The sequence below is a fragment of the Malania oleifera genome, chromosome 3 (assembly GCF_029873635.1).
Source record: "Malania oleifera isolate guangnan ecotype guangnan chromosome 3, ASM2987363v1, whole genome shotgun sequence".
NCBI classification, from domain to species: domain Eukaryota; kingdom Viridiplantae; phylum Streptophyta; class Magnoliopsida; order Santalales; family Ximeniaceae; genus Malania; species Malania oleifera.
In genome coordinates, this window is record NC_080419.1 from 35,811,621 (window position 1) to 35,835,259 (window position 23,639).

General features: G+C 36.3%; 1 protein-coding gene across 1 annotated transcript in view; it reads right to left on the bottom strand.

Annotated features, from left to right (window-relative positions):
- Positions 1 to 6,363: 6,363 nt before the first annotated feature.
- Positions 6,364 to 23,639, bottom strand: part of LOC131152187 (uncharacterized) — a 36,512-nt gene continuing 19,236 nt past the window's right edge. Inside the window, exons 3-4 of the mRNA XM_058103903.1 lie at positions 8,975 to 9,090; positions 6,364 to 6,971 (exon numbers count right to left, since the gene is read on the bottom strand). Coding sequence (XP_057959886.1) covers positions 6,629 to 6,971; positions 8,975 to 9,090 — 459 coding nt within the window. The 3' untranslated portion in view covers positions 6,364 to 6,628. The remainder of the gene's footprint in view (positions 6,972 to 8,974; positions 9,091 to 23,639) is intronic.

Sequence of the window (23,639 nt, forward strand, 5' to 3'; positions counted from 1 at the left end):
TGGTTTTCCAGGACTTTGAATTTCGGCAAGCTTTCTTCTGCTAGTACTCAGAATCATTCTAAATCAGGCGTGTCTCTCTTCAATTCTCATTGAAGTAAGATGCCTATTGTGTAGGAGTCGATGACGACGCCTACCGGCCCTCTGGGGGATCCTCCACTAGTGGGGCCTCTTTCAAAAGGTGGTTCAGGACCTTTGTCGTATGCCCATGTAGTATCACGTTCTAATACTAATGTTGTTAACCTGTCATCTTCCTCTTTCAAACTAGCCATGAGATATCCAGTTGATGTTGATGGAGATATTGGTTTTGTCTTATCGAAGGCTGAGATGAACAAAGTGGCGAAAGATTTTCGATTTGCATTGATTTTGAAATTTTTGCGATCTAGATCATCCATTGACGTTATCTGTTTAAATATCATAAAGTCGTGGGGCCTTTCGGAGATCCCTTCTGTTAGTTTCATGGATGATTTTCACGTACTGGTTCAGATGAAGAATGAACAATATTTTCTTCATAGATGGTCTCGTGAAGGAAGGATTTTGGCTGGATTTCCGTTTCATCTTTTTCGATGGACAAAGGATTTCAACCTGAAGCAGGAACTATCCTTGGCCCCTCAATGGTTATTTCTCCCTAGTCTTCCGTTGTGCATGTATAGGCCTAATTGCTTACAAATTCTAGCCACGAGGTTTGGTCGATACCTTGGAACTAACAATGCTACGCTTAATCGAACTAGGGCTACGGGTGCGAGAATGTGCGTGGAGGTGGATTTATTGGCAGATCAGGTGGATGCTTTCCCGATTGTTGTTTCTGTAAATCAGAAAATTTGGCAGGAAGTGAGGTACGAAAAGTAAGGATTTTACTTTGAGAAATGTCATAGATAATGGCATTTAAAGGTGGTATGCCGAGGGAGTGAAAGGAAACAAAAAATTGGGGATAGAAGTAAGGATACGGAACATGGTAGACAAGAAATTCAACAAGAAATTTGGCATGTGAAGAAATTGGATAAAGATAAGGAAGTTCAAAGAGAGAATTGAAAGATCCATGCATTATTAAAGAACCTGTAGAGGGGGCTCAGGCTCAAGAGGGTGCAACGACATCACAAATTTTGCCAGTGGTTGAGATAGTTCCGCAACGTGAGATGGAAGAGGGGGAGTTTGTTCCTGAAGATTCGAGGCCTGAAGTGGAGACTTTGCAGCGGAATACAAATTAGTATGAGATTGTGCAGAGGGAGGAGAGTGTTGAACTAGTCTTGGATGCTCCTGACACTGATATTCTGATAGTGGAAGATGGCATAGTAGTGCGTGATCAGTTGATGACGTCTAGTAATATGGTTACAGAAATTTTGGAACAAGAGTGTACCCTCATGGCCAGGTGTGTCCCACATAATTGTGAATCAAATAGGGAGGTGGAGACAAATACTTTAGAGAAACTCTCATTAGAAAAAGGCTTTTGTTCGGATGATGATTTACATGTTCCGATTGTTAAGTTGAAGGATATTAATGGGCAAAGTGAGAAAATGTCTCAACGGGTTATTACCCATCCAAAGAAACTTAATTTATGATTAATACAATTCTAGTGTGAAACGTGCAGGCATCGTTTACATAATTTAATGTGGAATTTTTCGCCTTCTATTTTGGTTCTTTCAGAGCCATTTTCTGATGAAATTCTGATGTCGTAATGGGCTAACTTTCTAAATTTTCTAAATTTTTGTGTGAATGCTTCAGTGAGGGGTAAAATTTAGATATTTTGGGAAGAGGAAGTGCACTTTGAGTTACAACATATGTCTGACCAAGTTATTTCGGGTATTTTTAGTTATGTGGACCAAATTTTCTTGGCTTCATTTGTTTATACTAAATGTCGTCAAATAGATCGCTGGGAACTTTGGAATGATTTGGAGTTTGTAAAGAGGGATGATTCCCCTTGGTTAGTAGCAGGAGATTTTAATATCATCCGTTCAGATTTGGAACGTATTGGTGGTCATATAAGGTCGTTATCGACTATGGAGGAATTTAATACTTCCTTGGATAACTGTGGTCTTATGGATTTGGTTGGTACTAGCAACAACATGTCTTGGTGTAATGGTCACAATGGTAATTCTCAGAGTTGGGCAAAACTGGATAGGGTGCTCTATAATTTGAATCTTCTCCAAGTTTTGCCAAATATTTATTTTGAGTATGGAAAGATGAGGACTTCAAATCATAACCCATTGATTATTCGATTTCATAGAAATCTACATCGGTATGGTCCTTCTCCCTTCAAGTATCAAAATATGTAGAGCACACACTAGTCTTTTAAGTCTAGTGTGGAGGAAGCCTGGAGGAAGGAGTCTCATGGTTCAGGTTTAGTTAGACTTGCTAGTAAATTGAAACATATAAAAGTTGTAATTCGAAACTAGAACAAACAGATTTTTGGACATGTACAGTAGAACATTAAAAAATTGGAGGAAAGTATGGAGGCTCTAGAGGCTCAGCTTCAGGAAGGGTATTCACCGGAAATGGAGGAAGTTTTTTTCCTTACTAAACTTGAGTTGGAAGCATGGGAAAAGAGGGAGGAGATTCGTATTTCTCAGCTAGCCAAAAAAGAAATGGTTGGAGGCGGGAGATAACAATACAAAGTTCTTTCATGCATTTGTAAACCAAAGGAGGAACAAGACTATGATTCATTCATTGAAACTTCCAAATAGAGAAGTGTTGGATTCTATGGAGGCTGTTCATGAGGGTGCAGTAAGGTATTTTCGAACTTTCTTAACAGGTGTAGGCACCAGTCGAACAGCTAACCTTGTTGATATGATATCTCCTATGGTTTCTAAAGAGGAGACTACTGATTTTTGTCATGAACCGTCTGAGGTGGAGGTAAGGGATGTTATTCTTTGTATCTCGAGAAATAGTAACCCAAGTCCAAATGGTTTTGGTTCAGCTTTTTTCCAGGATTGCTGGGATATTGTAAAAGAAAACGTGATCGATGCAGCTAGAGATTTTTTTGTTGGGTCTCGTCTTCCTAGATTTTATTCTGCATCTTACATTATTCTAATCCCAAAAGTTCAAAATCCTCAGATTTTTGACAAGTTTAGGCCTATTAGTTTTTGTAGTGTTATCTACAAATTTTTTAAAAAAATTATTGTTGCAAGGATGACAGGTTTATTGTCTGCATTGATTTCTCCGGAACAGGGAGCTTTCATTCCTAGTAGAAGTATATTTGAAAATATTTCTTTGGCACAAGAAATGGTTCATTCTCTACATAAGAAGTCTAATGGTGGAAATGTAATGATCAAAGTGGACATGGCTAAGGCATATGATAGGGTCGATTGGGATTTTTTAAACTTGGTTCTGAAAAGCTTTGGTTTCTCACGAAGATTCTGTGGTTTAGTGGTGGAATGTGTTTCCTCTCCTTGGTTCTTCGTTATGATGAATGGCACTTATAAATGTTTCTTTAAACCTTCTCGAGGGCTTTGCTAAGGAGATCCTCTATCTCCTAATCTATTTATTATTTTATAGGAAGTTCTCTCTCGGCTTCTAAAGAAAAATTTTATGGAGAATAGGATAGGGGCTTACTATCATCCTCTTGGGGCACCTTTGGCATCTCACCCTCTCTATGCGGATGACATTCTTATTTTTTCCAATGGCAAGAGAAGTTCCATTCGAATGCTTTTTAAGACTCTGAAGAAGTATGAGGGTTGGTCTGGTCAATTGATAAATAAATAAAAAGTCAAGTATTTTTTTGTCAAAGAGAATTGCTTTTGCTCGGAAGAGATCTCTGTTAAAGATGACTGGCTTTGTGGAAGAAGGTTTGCCTGCTACATACTTGGGTGTTCCTTTAGTATCGAGACGTTTTACAGCCCGTATTTTAGAGCCCCTAGTTGATAAATTGAGGAAAAAGATAGCGGATTAGAAATTTAAGTTTTTATCTCAAGAGGGCCGCCTAAGTTTAATTAAGCATGTATTATCATCAATTGGCAGTACTGGACGTTCCTAATACTTTCTTCACAAAGATAAATTTTATGTTATCGATTTTTTTTGGAGTGGAGTAAATGAAAAAATGAAAAGGAATTGGTGTTCATGGTCTAATATATGTAAGCCTGTTTGTGAGGGTGGTTTGGGTGTTAGGGATTTGGAGGAGGTAAAAAAATCATTGCATATGAAGTTTGTGTAGAGATTGTTAACTATGGATAATATGTGGACTCAATTCTTTATAGTCAAATATTTGTATAAGAAACACCACTTGAGAGAAATGAAACTAGATAAAGGAACCAAATTTTGAAGATCGATTGTTCCTGTGATTCCTGAAATTTTAGGGCATGTCCGTGTTCGAATTAAAGAAGGGTCGACTTCTTTCTGGTTTGATCGTTGGTTAGTTTCCAGGCCCCTTTGTGCTAAGGTTCACGAAATCAATAACCATAATCTACGAACTCGAGATTGTTGAAAGAGAGATGGGTGGAATGTTGATTTATTAGTGGATCTGTTGGGTGAAGATCAAGCTGAGGAAGTAATGAACTCTGCTATTTCTTGTAAGGAGGGTTCAGATACAGTAATTTGGGAACCTTCAACAGATGGGAAATTCACCACGGCAAGTGCTTAGGAAATTATAAGAGAACTTAAAGAGGAATTCTCAGTTGCAAAATGGATCTGGCATCCTCTGTTGTCAAAAGGGGTGTCTATTTGTATGTGGAAGTCTTGGTTCACTTGTCTTCCGGTTGATACTCGTATTAAAGAAGTGGGTGTTCAGATGGCCTCTCGATATGATTGTTGTTCAAATGCCAAGATTGACTCTCTAGACCATGTGTTTTGCACCAGATCTTTTGCTCAAGAGGTATGGAAAAAAGCAGCAATGGCATTAGGTGTTAGTTGTATAGCAACGAGTACTTGGAAAGGCAGAGTTAATGTCTGATTTAGTTGTGTAAGACAGGCCTCACAATTAGGCATTTTGGTAGGTCTTATACCTAGTCTCATCATTTGGAGACTCTGGACTCGTCGATATAGAGTCAGGATGAAATCAATTCATGATTCGGTGAGAACTGTGTGGCTTGATATTAAATATTGACTGAGATCCACTTCAAACAAGTTAAAAAATGTGCACATGTTTCTTGCACAGATATTACAGTCCTTCGTGCTTTGGATATTCAAGTAAAAAATGTGGGGGTTCATCTTCCTCATGTAGTCAGATGGTGTAAACCTGAGATAGGTTGGGTTAAGTTGAATGTAGATGAAAGCTGTAGAGGTAACCCAAGTAATTGTGGTGGTGGAGGCGTGATAAGAGATGAAAAAAGTTTATTTAAAGCAACTTTTTTCTCATTATTGGGTTATGGAACAAATAACATGGCTGAATTGAAGGCGATTATTTTAGGGATTAATTTGTGCAAAGATCTCCGATTTGATCAAGTGGACATTACATGTGACTCTACTTTGTTGGTTCAATGAATAAATTCTAGGAAGTGCTCAGTTTGGAACTTATAGGAATTGTGGAAAGAGCTTATGCTAGCATTGAGAGACGTACAGTTCAAAGTGGAACATATTTACAGGGAGACGAATAAAAGTGCAAATTTCTTTACCAAACAGTGTGAATCTGGTATTTTTCAATCATATAATTGTTAGGATGATCTTCCTCAGCAAGTCAGGAGAATGATTTGATTGGATTTGTTGAGTTTTCCTTCTTTGCGCTCATGATGTTTTTTGTTATCTTCTGGAGTTTTGTTTGTTTTCCACTTATAGTTGTTTAGTTCTTAGTTTTTTTCGTTTAGTTGCTGGTCTTTGGTTTTTTAATTTGGTTTATGTTGGTTAAGTTAATTTTAGGATCTTGGAGTTTGAATTTGTTGTCCCAAAGTCTCAAGATTGAAACTGCAATATTCTTTCACCATAAGTGAGAGGTTTTCTAATAAAACTAGGATGTGCCGCCCTCTTTTACCGAAAAAAAAAAAATTTGTAGCCATTGGAACATTTCTTTAAACATACATGTTTCAATATCCCAAAATATAGAAAAATGTTTCAAACTTTTCTTTTAAAGATAAAACCACCCAAATTAACTAAGCATGCATAAATTAAAAAATATAAATGAAAAATATAAAAATCAATGCTCTTCAATGAGCAAATTTGTTATAAAATAATAAAAATGAAAATCAGCAACAATGTCACAAACACGCCTTCTATAGAATATAGAAGATCAATCTAAGTAGGGACTATAGTATTAAATTTTCCATTGAATTAACACTTTTTTCCCTTTTTTGTTAGCTGAAAGCCCACATCTAACCTGAACTACACTAACAACAGCACACCCCAATCTATAAGCATGTAATTTTTCCACCTCTCTTAAGATTGGAACCTCATAACTTCAATATCTTTGGCAACATGAAAATTGAGAAGGCTAATTGCAAAAGATTAATAAGTAGAAGGTCAAAGCCTCCATGTATGACATTTAATATAAAGGCTAATTGCAAAAGATTAAGTTGGTTAATTGCAAATGATTATGTACAATGTTTTGCCTTTGAAATACATAAGCAGTCCCAGAGGAGGCTACACAATAAAAGAGAAACTGCATGGGCTTCACTTCTCAAATTGTATCCTAAAAGATTTTACTAATCTCAGCCCCAATGAAAAGTAAAGGGAAAATTATAAGCCGGTAAGCAATAAAGGGAGTCGTCAATCAGAGGATCAGGTTTTTTACTTTTTTTGCGTTGGAAGATGACACTGGGTTGGAATCTACAGGTACAGCAGCTGGATCACCAGGCACTTCCGAGACTTCATCCCCACCGTTAATGCTCGTCTCACTGAAACTTCGCTTCTGTGATGAAGAACTCGGAGTCTCCTTTTCCTTCTCTTTCTCTGTTTGAGCTTCACAATTTGAAGCTGAAGGAAATAGAGGAGGTTCTTGACCACTTAAACAACAGAATACTCTCTCAACAGTTTCACTGATTTCTTTCCCCAAACCATCACTGTCCAAAATCAACTCCCAAACTGATTTGGATGCCTTCTCAAGCACTGGAGCTCTGCATGAAATCACAAGCAAAGTATCATACACTCTATACTCGCAAATAAAATTGTTTGTCAGCAACATCATTACTCCTTCTCAAGCACTGGAGCTCTGCATGAAATCACAAGCAAAGTATCATACACTCTATACTGGCAAAAAAAATTGTTTGTCAGCAACATCATTACTCGGACACATGAATTAAACTAAACTGTGGGATTCATTGTGTGATAATGTTCTTTCATTTCGTTCCAAAGGGCAGAAGGCACCTTGGGCTAATCACCCAAAACAGTGTAATATGAGACACGAGGAATACAAGTTCTGACTTTCCTATAGACTATAGCCCATTAACCAAACAAATCATGCAGCACATCTAATCAGACGAGTCAAAGGTGGTAGTGACAGTACAACCACCACAGCCACTAAGCCTTAAAAGTATGGCTAGGTGGGATTGACTCAATGGATCCTTTTCTCACATTCTATACAATCCAGGGCAAACATTCTCATAAAGCTGGGACTATTGTCAAAACATTACTAGCTTCATCCAAATCATTCTACTGCCTCTTAGCATCCAATCACTCGTCACAAGAGCATTGTTTGGTTTAAATAAATTATGCATGGACAACTAAACAAAGGATTATGATTATGGAAGTCAAATTTTGAAATTATTTTGGGGGTAAATATATTTGAAACAATCAAGAAGACTGCACACTAACACCCGCATACAAATTCTCCATCTAACACCCAGCAACCAGCAACACGATAGCTGTGCAAGCAAAATAACCACATAAAGTTCCCCATCAAGCAGCAGGTTAGTGGCATTGTTGAAGTGCAGCCATAGAAGGGAACACCCCACCCCAAGGCAAACTCCCCGCGGGCCCCAACATGCAATCATTTGTCAGCTGTCTCTTTTTATATACATTTCCTGAGATGATGATTATTGACACAGGATTGGCGATCTCTTTTTTTTTTGTTTGTTGGCAGAAAACAGCAAAACCAACAATAGAAACCCCTATGAAAAGCAATTCCCAGGAAAATTTGTAACAATTGTATGGAAAAAATCCCAATAATATAAATATTAGACATAAAAAATGAACCTAAAAAGTTCATGTCAATCTGTAGCCTGTAAACTATTGCAAAGGCCCCTTATTACAACCTAGGAAGCATTGATAGCGATACAAATCATGGATATGTCAGAATACTGACAGCAATAAGACAATTTCAAAAAAATGAGGATACAACATGACAAGGATACATTAATTAATTACCATTTATATATATTTAGGCATGTTTTTTTTTCCCTTTTAGATGAAAAAATAGTGGTAATTTTGATATAAAATAAAATAGCGGCACCATTCATTCAAAATAATCAATCACAGAAGCAACAAACTACACTTATAAAATCATAACCGCATTCATATTATTAATATTGATCCAACATAATAAAAAAAAACCAACTCAAGGGCATGATCAACTGTGGGCAACAAGCATGGCTTGTTAGGTGTTTTTTTTTTTTTTTTTTTTAGGGAGGGGTGTTAGATTTACACTTTGGAATGGCTTTAGAGGGGGGAATATTGGGGGCTGGGAGGTCTGATAGTGATTTATACTCTATAAGGCTGGTGCAGTGGTGCTACGGCTCCAAAATCCAACCGCTCTTAATGTCAAAGAACCTCTTGGGGGGTGTGGGCTTTGTTAAAAGAGTTAAAGGGGGCAATGAAAGACAGCATTTTGGTGCTAGAAGTGCCCTGGAGGCATCCTCGCTGCATCAGGAAGCATCTCAGCAACGACCAAGATTTAAAAAAAAAAAAAATTATTAACTTATGATAGTGTCGTGGAGTGTTAGGCAGGTGTCGATATGCAACACATGATGAAAAACCAACTCTTGAGGCTTCTAGAAGTGATCATTTCCTAGCCAACGACTGAAGGATAGGAATGAAGCATTGTAATGCGGCACAATAATGGTACGAACTTTGCAATATGCAACATGCAATAACAAACATAATAATGAGAAAAGAAACTCACTCAAGCTCCTGGCGAAGTGCATCAAACAGCTCCCTTTTGGTCTGTTTCTCTGCACCAGGGGTGTTGAGGACCTTACTCTGTTCTACCATCGTTATTGTGGTTTTCTTTAGCTCCTCCTGTGAGATAGAAGAGCAGTGAACACATAGCTATGCTTTTACCAAGCAAGACCCATCATTAAGGTCAAGATAATTTTTAGATCAACAGATTCCTTAAGGAGCCGCTTGGTATCATTGCCAAAAAATAAAAATAAAAAATAAAAAAATGAAAGCCAGAGACAAAAACTGAAAAATTGAAATTGAAAACTAACAGCGTGTTTGGTTAATAATCCCAAAACTAAAACAAATTAGAATCTAATTGAAGGCAAGTTCATTTATTATCTTCAAAAAAAAAAAAACTATAAAATATGATTAAAATAATATAAATGAAAATAGTATAATTAAAATTAGAAATTAATTACAATTATTTGACTTAATTGTTATAATTTTGAATTCACTTTTTTAAGACTCCAATCTATTGCAAATGAAAATTCTGAATAATTTATATTATTTAAAAAAAAAAGTAGACATTTTAAAGATATTGACGTATCGTTATTTTAAATTATATTTTAAAATTTTATTTTGTCATTTTATTTTTAATTTTTTATTACACTGAATATAGAATGATTTAATCCAAAAAATTAAATTCTAGATATTAAAATTTTGCACCAACGCATAACAATAATTGTAAAATCATAAAACCTGATTCCCAGATTTTGCCTTGAACTGCTGAAAACCAACTATAGAAACAAGAAACCAATAAAGCAGACAACCCCTTGTTCTCAAATGCTTTTACACTGCCATAGCGAAAGCAGAAAACATATGCATACATGATACCAAACCCCTAAATTAATAGCTTTCTGCCTTTCTTGTAAAAATTATAATCATAGATACACTAGTCACACAGGCTGACAGGGAAACACAAAATCAGACTAGAATTCTTGATAACAGCATTCAAATAGGAGACAAGTGATTGCCGGATCCAGCATTATTTCATGCAACTAATGTGACCAGTAATAAGAACATCATGAACTTCTACACCTTGTGAATTGTAATCACAAAATCAAACACCCTTTCTCAGCAGAAACTTTACATTCTGATTCCTCCATTCAATATTTAAGATCCTTAATCACTCTTCTATTTTGTTTATATTTTGTATATTATGAAGAAAAGGTGTTGTTTCTTATCCCCATTGCAACAATTTCTATGAAATATCAACAATGACGTTACAAAATCAATGTTTCATCAACAATTCTCAAGCTAGGCCACATGTACCAGGCTACAATCAATCCTATGGAAAATGAAACTTTTTTATCAAGCACCTCCACTCCACACAAATTGCCATCAGCAGCAGTGGTATAGTAAGATAAATTTTTAATTTTAAAATACGCCTCATTAAAAATATTCAAAAAAAAAAAACTAAGAAAGAGATACAAGGATGATTTAGTCAGTAAATATTTTTTTTAAAATAAAAGAAGATATATTAACAGAAAGAATAAAAACAAGAGGACAAGATATTCTCAAAAAAACTAAAAATACAAAACAGAAGACATAAAAAAAGACAACTCAAACCACAATTGCCTGCAAAACGTAAGCTTGAAAAAAAATAAAATAAAATAAAAATAAAAACCCTTATTTCAAACCCTTCCCATCATAGTAGACAGATCACTGCAAATTAGCCATTTCCCACTGTCCCTTCCTAGCCTTGAGTTTAACCCCATCTAAATGGACTTCCTTTCCCTCTGAACCAGCTACTGCATACCCTTTTCATCCAACAAATTTTGAAAGCAAGACACACAGGAAGGAGAAAAACCAGACTCATTCTGCTCAATCTTGTTTTCTCCCTCGTCCACTTCATTATTCCCCAAGCCAAGAACTCCCTCTATCATCCACTGGAGATGGGCGACTGCAAGGCAGGCACCAATAAAATCTAAATAACCTGATCCAAAACCTACTTGTTCATGAACGTCATCCATAAGTAGCCCTCCATCATAATCAAATCACTATCCAAATTACCCTTCTGCTCAATCTTGTTTTCTCCCTCATCCACTTCATTCCCCAAGCCAAGAACTCCCTCTAAATCATCCACTGGAGATGGGAGACTGCAAGGCAGGCACCCATAAAATCTAAATAACCTGATCCAAAACCTACTTGTTCATGACCGTCATCCATAAGTAGCCCTCCATCATAATCAAATCACTATCCAAATTACCCCTCTTGACTAATTCATCTCCTCGTTTCTTCTTCTCCTAGGAGTTTCTTCATTGATCTTTTTTATGTCTATTTTCGCCCCATTCAAGTCAGTGTAAAAATTGCCATCTCTACTCTCTTTTTTTCCAGGAATTTAATTGGCCTCTCAGCAGCCCTGGAAAACCCCTCAACTGAATCAACCTTTTCCCCTACTCTTCTGCTCCCAACAAGTGCAGAGCCTTTGAATTTGCTGATTTTTCAGCAACCTAAGTGTTCATGCCATCCAACCTCAACTTGTTATTATTGGAACTTGCACCATCTTAATGTGAACAGCCATACCATTATCTTCCGTGTGGGCCTCTAAGAAACGTCTATTAGGCAATTACTTTACCCAAAAGCTTAAGCTATTAGGTTGTGGGCCAATAATGTATATCAAGCTTTAACACCCTCCCAAACATGCAGCCTGATAGCAAGTGGAGAGACAAACACGCGACAAATAACACCCATTACTGGGAATTTAATAATTTTTTCAGCACCATACAATAAACGCAGGCAATGAGACTAGAACCTAAGACCTCCTGACAACCAGCTACAATACTATGTTAGATTACCATTTTACCAAAAAGCTTAAGTTGTTTGGTTGTGGGCCAACAATGTATATCAAGCTTTAACAACCTCTCTAGCAAGCTCATCACTTTTTAATACTTCCCTTTCCACGTCTCTCAACCCACTAGAAAAAGATGATTTAGAAAGTAAATGTTACATGTATACACTCTAAGCCTCAATTTTACGAATTCGATATTCACAACGGCATCCACTACGAGCAACAGGTCATATTCATACCATTTAGGTGTAGCAAAAAATAAGCAAACATGGGTTAAGTCATAACCCCAAAGTGATGCATACCAGGCATGGTATCAAATATGCCATGGTTCCCACATCATTCTTAGTGTCAGCCATGGTTTTAAATCGCAATTGCGGGTAGCGTAACATAACGATAACAAGTGTAACAGAAAGCGGGAGTAGTGGATGTTACATAACGGGAAGTGGGTGTAACAGCCGCGAATTTTTTTGAAGCACGCACAACCTTGCGCATATTAGCGTACTTGCATGTTTTAAGATTTTAGCCCTTCTTAGAAAGAGTTTTAGTGTATTTTGGATCCTTTAGTTCGACTAACTAAGTTATTTGGTAAGGGCAACAAATTTACATTAGTTTTAAACCACCATTCATAGAAAAATTATATGTGTGCGTATTTATACTTCTCATTGTTCTCATCTATGATAAATTCTTATGTGTTCTAAATTAATTAATTAAAAAAAATACATTATACACTCCATTAATCTATTAGACACATAAGACATACGAATAATACAAATATAAAATAGCTAGAAAAGAAAGAAGGTTGAAATTGAAAAATATAAAACATAAATATCACATTACTAATATCATCAAAATAAAATATTTTCCTAACAAGTTAGTATTTTCAAATTGTTAATTAATGCATCTCTTGTGAGTATTTAATGAAATAATAAATTTTATATCATTGTCATCCTCATTACAGTCTTTTCCCCCTCTCACCACATGGTATATTGAGAATGATTTATGAAAGAGGGAAAAAGTGAGAAGAAAAAGTAAAAAATAAAAGAAATTTTTTTGGCGTCATAGTCCTGTAGCGGTTATGTAACAGTCGCGGTCCGTAACGGCCGCTACAACCGTGATTTTTCTTCCCCCCAATTTTTCGGTGTAACGGTATCAATAACCCAAAAAACTGTTACGTAACGGCGTTACGTAAAGAAGCTAGCTTAGAGGAAGAAACTAAGTAGGTAGGAGAAAAGGCTACGGGTCTATTTGTTATTATTTCTATTTTTTTCTTTTATTTCTATAGAGTGAAGAAACAAATTATGAAAATGAGTTCGTTTACGTTACCAATGAAAATCCAAATTTTTAGTTGTTTTGCTTTGATAACTACTCGTCAAAATATCTTAATATCCAATATTAACTTTTGTGGATTGATGATTCATTTTACACATAATTTTTAATTAAAACAAAATAAAATGGCCGCATGAATTTAAAATACTCATAAATTTTCAAAAAATAATGATGAAATCCATTGAAAAAATAATTTCTTACTCTTCAATTGTCACATAGAATAAGATTGTTCTTGTAAAATGAATTTTGAAATATAACAATTAAGTAAAATAATGATAATAATTTTTATTTTCATTATAATATTTTTAATATTTGTACTTTTTTACTTTGATTTTTTAATAATATTCTTTAATTGTTATTTGATTCAAGGACAAAAATGACCATTTGTCCAATCAAGTGTTTGACTTGTTTTGGTTTTAGATATATTAACCATTGGTTTTCTGTTTTAAATTTTTGTTTCTCATTTTCGTACCAAAAGGCCTTTCAAGAAATTGAAAAATCAAGAAAGAAAAACATATGAATGGGTTAGAAATCATTGTAGACAAAGGCCTAAAGATAGTTTTGTAGATGTTAAAAGAATAGGGAAGAGAATCATTAAAATCAAGATGATTGTTGACAAGAGATAAAAAATGTCATTCGTGCTTGTGCTCCTCAAATAGGTTTAGCCAAAAACCATAAAAAACAATTTTAGAAAGATATGGACAATATCAAGCAAATCGCGGCACAAATCAGAGGCTAGCTCCCCAATTGGTTTAAAATTTATAAACACAGGTCTATACTGAAAATCCCTTCCCTTCCCACCATATTGCGCAACAAACAAATAAAATCCCTTACCTATTCACAAAGAGGATCCCATATTGTTCTCTAGACTAGGAAACACCAATACCTATTCAAAATACGAATATGAGACAATACCAACAAGGTGGTATGGTGATTTTGCAAAAACAAGGATAGAACATGGCCAGGATAGTTAGTTGATTAATATATAATTAAAGAAAAAACACATATATTTAGGCATGTTTTTCCTTTTAAATGAAAAATAATGAGGTAAGAGGCATTATTCATGCTCAATCATGAATTGCATAATCATTAACAACACTCATATAAGAGGACTCAAGAAACATTCATCATTCATCAACAATAAAAAAAATGGACCAAAGCTTCCAAGAAAAATACAAAAATATTTGTCCAACTACAATCTAATAAAAACAAAGACATATGACATCCATCAACTATGCATCATCATTTTCACCATCACCATCTCTAACTTAATTTTTGACACACTAAAACATTAACATTAATTTTGTATTTAACTATCAAATAATCAAAGTCTCAAACATCAATTTCGTGCTTGGCAATTATAGTTTCTATCACATTATTCAAACAAGTAGAAAACAAATAAGGAGATGAGGAAGAGGGACAGGAGAAAGGAGGACTTACGCTGAGGAAAGAAGAGCCTTCGAGCCTTTGAGAGAGAAGAGGCTTCAAGTCTTCAACCCTTCAGCAAAGAGGGATTCAAGCCTTCAAATGTCAATAAAGGCCGAGATGCCTGACGATTGGAGGCTGGGAGAGAGGTTCAAAGGCTGAGATGTTTGGCAACTGGAGGGTGGGAGAGAGGTTTAAAGGCTGAGATGTCCGGCAACTAGAGGTTGGGAGAAAAGTTCAAAGGCTAGGAAGAAAAGTTCAAAGGCTAGGAAGATGGATCCGAGAGCTAGGGTTCTAGACTTCCAGTAGTTCAATGAAGCTCACTCCTTCGCATTTTTTTTTTATTTTTTTAGTTTTGTATAAAGTAGCTGTGTAAATGCAACATTTTTTATTTAAATGTGTCCCGAGCATATCCATTACATGTCCCATGTCCAGTCAAGTTCAGAAATTAAGAGCAACAAAATTAATTTCTGACACATACCACACATGTACCCAGACATGTTGAGGCATATCTGTGTCCAATTCATGCTGAATATTGACATTCTGCCCCTTTTGGAATGTCCATGTTTCCTAGTCTCTATCTGGTGCCCACTATTTCAAGTGGAACCCTTGCCTGCTGACGAAGAGGACCCCAGATAATTTGCTAACTAGCCATAGTACCCTCGATTTTGAATCAAACCATCACCTGCTATTTTGTAAACTGCAATTTGGAACCAGGCTCTCTTCGACAATCATGGCTTCCTTCATCGAGGTAGAACAAAGAACTTTAGCATAAGAAGTATATGGCCTTCTCAAATGCCAAAAAACTTGTGTTTTCCTCAATCCTTCGCAAATTTTTGGAACCACAATCAGCACAACAGAAAATCAATCCTACATCCTTCAAACTCTGTCTTCATGAGCAGAAAAAACCTTCAAAGCACAAAAGAGCTTCCACCATCCATCAACTTCAGAAGCCTCCAGAATAAAGAGAATTAGCAGAACCTCCTTCTCTGTACCTTTCCAAACACAAAATCTTCTCCACATATTCCAAAGCAACCTTAGATGAAGAAAACCTCCTTCTATTCTGAGCAATAAACCACCAGAATTCAAATCCAACCCACAAAGCCTCAACCAAAAATCCTTATTCTGAGTGGAGAAACAATGAAAGTCATTATATTTCAGCACCAAAAAGGACAATTGGCTAGACGCGAACTCAAATATACAAACACCACCATTCTCTGACCTAAAACAAATTAAAAACTTTCCTTTCCACTTTGAAAGAATTGTGAGAAACCATGAGGATCTCAACTTCAGCTTTCCATAAATTAAAAAGAAGGAAAAAGATTTTAAAAGCTCAGAACAATTAAGGAAAAGTTTAAGAATATAATGAATAATGGTCAAGAGCTCACAAAATAACAATTAGCAATGGATGAGAAAAAAAGAGGCTCAAAAAATGATGATGAAGGATCGAAAATAAAGAGAACTGTTGGAAGATGGCATGGATAAGAAATAGGTGATGATGGAACTACACAGATTTCATCAGGTTCAGGAGTCTAAACCAGAGAAGGAGATAGATGATCAAAGGAAATGACAGAGCCGTAAGGCATTGTCAATTGAGAGAGAGAGAGAGAGAATTGGGTCTACTAGCAACTGGATTTCTTTGTTGCTCTTTATGTTAATTTGAAAATATTAATAATGTTAATTAAAAATACTTATAAGAAAATATTATTTAAAGGATCGTTCTATACTTCTATTTAATAATATTATTATTCACATAATTCAGTAATCATATATTACTTTGTTATTTATTATAATATATTAATTATATGTTGAACAACATTATTCATAAGATAATAATATAAATTCAAATAACATGTGAGTATCCAAACACCACTAATTTTTAGATAACAGAAACTTCATTAATGTAATAAAGAAAAAATTACAAGAAAAAGAGGACACCCATCCTCCTTCGCAGCAAAAACAAAAAGAAAAAAGAAAACAAATTATTTACATCAATGCTGCCTTTCAATCCCTCTGGATGTTGGACAAAAGAATACCCCTAAAAAACCCCAAAAGAATAAACCCAAAATGCAGCAAAAATAAAAGCTTTCTCCCAAATCAAAGGCATAGGAGTCTTTTGATCTCTGAATATCCTGGTGATCCCTTCAAGCCAAAGAGTCCACAATATAGCAAAAACACAAAACCAAAACCAAACACCACTTATTTTATCAGCACTCATAATTAGCACTTAATTTTTTTAATAGAAAAAGAAACTCATAAACAAGAATGACAAGAATTTACAAGGGATGGAGGATGAGAGATCCTCCTAAAAAACCAAAGAAACAAAAGAAATTACAGTAATGCTCCCCTCTAATTCCTCTGAAAGGTCTGGCAAAAGTATCCTTGGAAAGAACCAAAAGAATGAGGCCAAAAAGATGCAAGGGAAACCACGCTGTCCCGTCGGATACAAAGTGCGATCACTTTGCATTAAAAATCCTTGCATTCCGTTCTGTCTAAAGAGTCAAAAGAATGGCAAATATAGCACATCTCCATAGAGCCATCCCTTCCTTCTCCCATAGCCTCTATAACGCACTTTTAAGAAGGCTTCAACTGTACGTGGGAAAACCACATCCTAACCAAAAACTAAAAACAATCTAGCCAAATCTCTTTATACAACTAGCAATGAAGAAACAAATAGTTGATAGTTTCATTAGAATCATAGCACATTAAACAAATATCCAAACTTATAGCTTTGTGAAGCCTCCACATATACCGCAAACCATTGGCATTAAGCCGATAAAGGACCAAGGTCCACATGAAAGCCCTGAATTTTGGAAGGAACCTTAGCATTCAAGATGAGGTTATTCAGAGGGAAAGTGCAAGTACTAGAAAATTTCATAAGCTGAGAGAGAAGATTTGGTGGAAAAAGAACCAAAGGAATCCCCTACCCAAGTCCTTAAGTCATCTCTCACAGTGGGAGGAAAAAAAATCCAACACTCCCAAAAAAATGGTTAAATCATCAATCCCTCTCATTAAGGACTCGAAAATGAAAACCCAAGAGCAAGATCCCCCTTCCAAAGTGTAGAAATCAATAATCAAAAAAATATGTAACCTAGACAAACTTAAGAGATGGGGAACTAAAGACTCCAACAGAACCTCACCCACCCATGTATCTTCCCAAAAATGTATGCTATTTCCATTACCAGCTTGGAAACAAGTGAAAGGGTAGAATAAATGGGCCATACGGGAAATGAGTTTCAAAGGGCTTACATGAGATGCGCGGCCAGTTCCTCTAGTATCCCAGCCATTCCAGTGCAGACCTATTTACCTCTAATTACCATGTGCCAAAGGAAGTCAACCTCCAAGGGAAACCTCCAATGCCATTTTCCAACTAGTGATATGTTTATAGATGCCACTTCCAAAGACTGAAACCCCCTTCAAACTTAGGTCTTCTAATCCTATCACAACTAACTAGATGATCTCTCTTGCCTTCCCCAACTCCTGAACATAAAAACTCCCTCATAATCCTCTGCGAGGCCTCTGCCACCGCAACAGGGACTTTGAAAAGGGAAAGAAAATATATAGGTATATTAGAACGAAGAGCATTAATAAAAGTAATGTGACCTCCTAATTAGGGGTGTTCACAATTCACTTATCCAAACCGAACCTGTAATTGCTGAACTGACTGATACTTTCAGTTCATTAATTTTCAAACCAAAATCAAACTGAACCAATTGGTTAATTGAACTATCGATTATCCAACAGTTCGGTTTGGTTATCCAATATGAACTAATTATAACAAAATATATTTTTACAAAAATTATAAAATTAAAATATAGAAGTTACATTACAGCCCTTGATCTTATTCTCACAAACTTTTTTTGAACGAATCAAATATCTTCTTCTCGCAAAGCTTCTCCATAATCCTTTTCCCTCCGAAAAAAGTTGATTGTATTCTTTCAAACCGCTTTGCTCTGATGTCCTATACCCATCTAAAACTCGGCATTCAATGAAGATTTCGCTATCCTGGGGAAGAGAAGAGAGAGAGAGAGAGAAAGAAAGAAAGAAAACCAAAGGGAGGTGTTGTACGCCCGCACACTGAGAGCAAGGAGGCGTACGATCATGGTTTTAAATAATGGTCGTTACATAACTAAAATTGAAGGCTCCAAAACCGATATAGGCTGATATTGCGGAGAAGAAAAAATTTACAGCCGTAACGGTCGTTACCCAATGTTACACTTCGTAACGGTCCGTTACACTGGCCGACAGCTTGCCAGTATTCCTGAATCCCTAAAGCCAGGCTTTCCGCTGCTTTCCCCCTCTCCCAACCACCCATCTGCCATTCAATCTAACATTCAATGAGGAATATAAAAATCTTACCTTGAACTTTTGTTGGATGAAGCTAAATAAGAAGGCTTCACTTCTTCGAAGCCTAAGAGTGAGATCAGATCTACTCATCTATGCCCTCAAGCAGTCGCGTTCGCAGCCTTGCAGGAGTTACATACTTGCAGTAGCTTTGCGAGTCACCAGCAACAGCCCAGCAGTAGCTCCGCCGCCTCTACGAGTCGCCGATAGCCTTTCAGCAGCTCCCTCTGCCAGTCGTCGCCACTCACCACCGGCCAACCCTTCGATTTCAGCTTCAGAGCTTTGAGTCATCGGCCTTTCGTGCTTTAACTCCTTCGAGGCTCCTCTCTCGGTCTTAGACTCTCTGCTCAGCACTCCACTCTCAAGACTCAACTTCTCCACTCTCCAAGGTATGAGATAAGTTTTAAGAGTCAATCAGTCAACACCCACTAGCCACTTAAACTTTTCATTATATTTTTCTTTTAAAAAAATTATATTTTGTTGTAATTGTAAACTTGTATTATGTATGTTAAATTAAATTAAAAAAAAAAGTAATTTAATACAATAAAAAATTAGAAGGACTATTTAGTAGTTACTTATTATTTTTAATCAAATATTATATTTTATTTTTACGTAATAAGTATTTAAAATTAGGACTATTTAGTACTTACTATTTAATATTTACTAAATTACTAATTATATTATACCTGTCCTTTTTTTTATAAAGGTTGTAACTTTGTATTTTCTCTATGTTTTGTGTAGAGATCATCAAATCAAGTCTATCAAGATGCCACGTGAGAGAGGAAATGAGAACTTACCTAGTGAGGATTTGGATGGCATTTTGGTACTGCGGTGAAGAGTAATAGACATGTTATTATGAGAAAGTTATATGGGAAGATAATTGGAGCACCTTTAACCTCATCCATACGAAAACAAGAAATAGATTAAAGTATATGAGACTACAAAAACTTGTTTTCGTACATTACAACATGAGGCTAAAGTTAAGACGTACAATGAGAAGAAGCCAACAGGAAATTGAAGATGGTTTCAATCCTATCAATTTGGACTACATTTTCAAAGAAGATCCTTTGAGTCAACAGTTAGAGGAGAGAGAAACACCACTACTCGACGGTCAGGACAATCCAAATTGGTTAAATGAAGTTGGTGGTACTACAAAAGGAAGTGATCAACCACCAATAAACGTGCATGATGATTCAAGTTCAAGCCCTGAACGTACACAAAGTGATGACAATCTTGGTTTGAGCCCACCAAGTGATGATGATGGTGGTAGTGATGTTGGAGCTAGGGTTGGGGGGGTGGTGGTGGTGGTGGTGGTGGTGGCGGCGGCGATGTAGAATATGATTATGGATATGACATAGGAACATCATTTGTAAGGGATATATAACCTTCTAATCGTTATGGACTATATGATATACTTGAAAATTATAACTTGGGTATTCCTCCAAGGAACCAATCTTCACAACCCAAGAGAAGGAGTGCTAGTGATGATCCTAGTGATTCTGCTGAGATTCATATGGTGTGATTCGTAGTTTTGGCAACTTTGGTTTAGATAGTTCATCATCACAATCATATGGATCTCATCTAGCATATCCACATTATGCATCTCGTGACTAACGTTTTTATCCTAGTGGAGGAGGAATCTCAAGATCTAGTGAGTCTTCTTCTACACACTACCCAAAGCCAGTTCCAGCCCCAACTTATGGATATTATTCAGAATATGGTCAAGGAGGAGATTATGCACCTCCTATATCAGTTGGATTTTCTTCACCACTAGTACATTTTCAGGAGCAACCACAAAATAACGTAAACATGGGTTCTTCAGTTATGTATTTCCACAAGGGTGGAGAGAAAACTCTCAATCCCAATCTCAAGATAGAGATGCAAATTATGAAGACTCTCCACATCATTCATTTTGGTGGTGACATGCGCTATGTTATAAATTTGTAAAATTGTATTCATGTATTCAACTATTGATATTTGATACCAATCATTTTTCAAATTCATGCATTCGTATATTAAGTATTGACTCATTTTTAGTAACTTTATGTCTTTAATTAATTGATTATTCATTTTAATTACATTTCTACATCTTTTTACCCATTAAAGTAATGCAAACTATAAAAAAAATATGCCATTTTTTGTATACAGCGCACTAAAATTAATATAAAAATTATATTATCTATTAAAAAGCACTTGTAGGTTGAATAAAAGCCATCAAAATTCATTAAAAATCATGCATTAATAGATTTCATGCTTATTTTTCAATTTTGGCATGATTGTGCATGCATGAAAAAAATTCACGACCATTACGCCCACTTCCCGTTACGTAACACCCGCATCTCCCACGTCCCGCAACACTCGCGAACGCTACGCGACGTTACCCACGGCTGCGATTTCGAACCATATGTACAACTCATCTCACCTGCAGATCCTCGTATCACATCCAACATCAAGGCTTGCTCACAGTTGTGCATCACCTCATGATGTGATCATCTACGATTTTCCTTTAGCTCTGTTTGGGAGAAGAGAGGAGGACAGCAGAGGTGTGGAGAGGAGGGAGGTGAGGAGGGCAAAGAGCAAATGGGGCAGAGAGGAGGAAGGGAAGAAGGGTAAAGAGCAAATGGGGTGGAGAGAAGGGAGCAGAAGATGGTGAAGAGCAGGGTGGCGAAGAGGTTCAAATGAGAAGCATTAGGATTTGGGATTAGATTTTATGTTTTGGGTTTTGACTTGGTCTGGACACTCTATTTGTGTACACTTACCATTAAAAAAAAGTCATATGTAAGAATCTATTTAATTTTAAGACCTTATATATATATAAAATTTTATATAACATAATTTACAATATATTATATATTATAAATAAATATATATCGGTTCAGTTCAGGTAATCATCGGCTCATAAACGTTAAAACTCAAAACCAAACCAATAACTGAAAACCACCAAAAAAAAAAAGAACCAAATTTGGACCAAACAAATCAGTTAACCAAATTTTAGGTTCGGTATGGACGGTTCAATTTTCAAATATTTTTTAATAGCCCTACTCCTAATGATAAGTAAGCCCTCTTCCACCACCACCACCACCCTTCCCAAAATCTATTTGCCACTCTCCACCACAGGGCACCAAAATGAGGTATAGTTAGGATTACCAACAAGTGGAAGACCCAATACCCACATAGGGTCATCTTCATACCATGTCCTACTAAAATTGACACTAATAAAGTAGGTTTATGTTTTTACCCCACTCTTTTTATTGCTAATATCCCACTAGTCACATTTGAACAAGTATACGAGTCTATTGGCTCAATATCCCCAATGCCCACATAGTGGGGTTGTCCGTATCATCTCCTAGAAGGCCAACTGTTTGCAAACCCCCACTTTTAATGAAACTCTTTTGGCACGGAAGTGTATTATATATAGAAATGGATTGCTTTGGATTGGGAAGAATACCTTTTGGATTAGCTACACTAATCATTGGAGTCCCGAGAAGTTCAATCCCAGTGTTGCAAAATGTTGTATCTAATATAGGATCAAAAACTAAATTTGGAATTTTTGAAGAGATGATAGGGAACAAAACATTCTTGGCTAGGTTCCTTAAAAAACAAAGCTTCACCTAGACCTCGAATACCCTCATTGTCTTGTATACCCTGATTGCCTCAATTAGGATCCTCTGTTTTCAAATTCTCCCCTTCCTCTTGCTGAGAAAAATTAAGAGCAATGAATTCGGAGGGACCATTCTGATCATCGGTGACTCCTATTTTTTTGCAAATGTTTAATCACAAGTCCTTGTTTTCCAGGCAATACAAGGAAAGAAAAGCCACTCTATCTTTGTTTTGATCACCTGGTATGCCCTTGAGAGTCATCATAATACTGGATGTTGTAATTTTTTACTTACAGCGCATGACCCCTCTGTCTTGTTTCCTATTATTTTCCTCATTCCCCTTGAAACAACTTGGACCCAAGAAGGTTCAACTCTCATACCAGAAGCCATAACCTCCATATTATTCCACATTAAGTCTTGATTTCCTTGGATTTTAGAATGAGTTCATGCACGGCACTTAATTGTTTGACACAACCAAACAACACTTGCGATATTCAACACTTTTTCAATCTAGCACTTATTATCATCACCTTATAAATTCAGAACTTCTAAAGAAAAGTACTTTTTCATAACGATCCCTGTGCATTATGCCGTTGTATGGAAAGCCACATGAAATGGTTGAAGATGTTATTGAAGGTATGAGGCTCTAGATGAGTATAGTAAGACACTTTTAGGAAAATTGTTGGGAAAAAAAAAAAAAACATTATTTGATAGATCTTTCGTGTTGCAGTCAAATGCAGCCTTCCTGCTCAAGGCAGAGTACTGTATGTTACCCTATCCAAAGTGTCTTTTTGTGGGGAAGCGGGGGTGGGTATTTGGGGGGAGGGGGTGAGGACAGTAGCAAGTCACAAGTGTCGTCAATGGATCAATTAATTAGAAGAAAATAGGTGTGTCCAAGGGGAAAAAAATTGATAGCAGAAATCATGTCACAGTCCAATGAATGTTCAGTATTGTGGTTGTTGGGTTTTGCAACTTCATGGGTTGTCTTTCTCAAATTGTGTTAGGTGATGCTAATAACAAAAAGAAACCCATCTCCCGAAGCTTGTGTCCTTTGTTTTAGGAGTGGAGAAAACTGTTCTCACTTGTTTTTACAGTATCCCTTCTCTTAGGTTCCACGGAATAAACTTGTTGGAAATTTACGG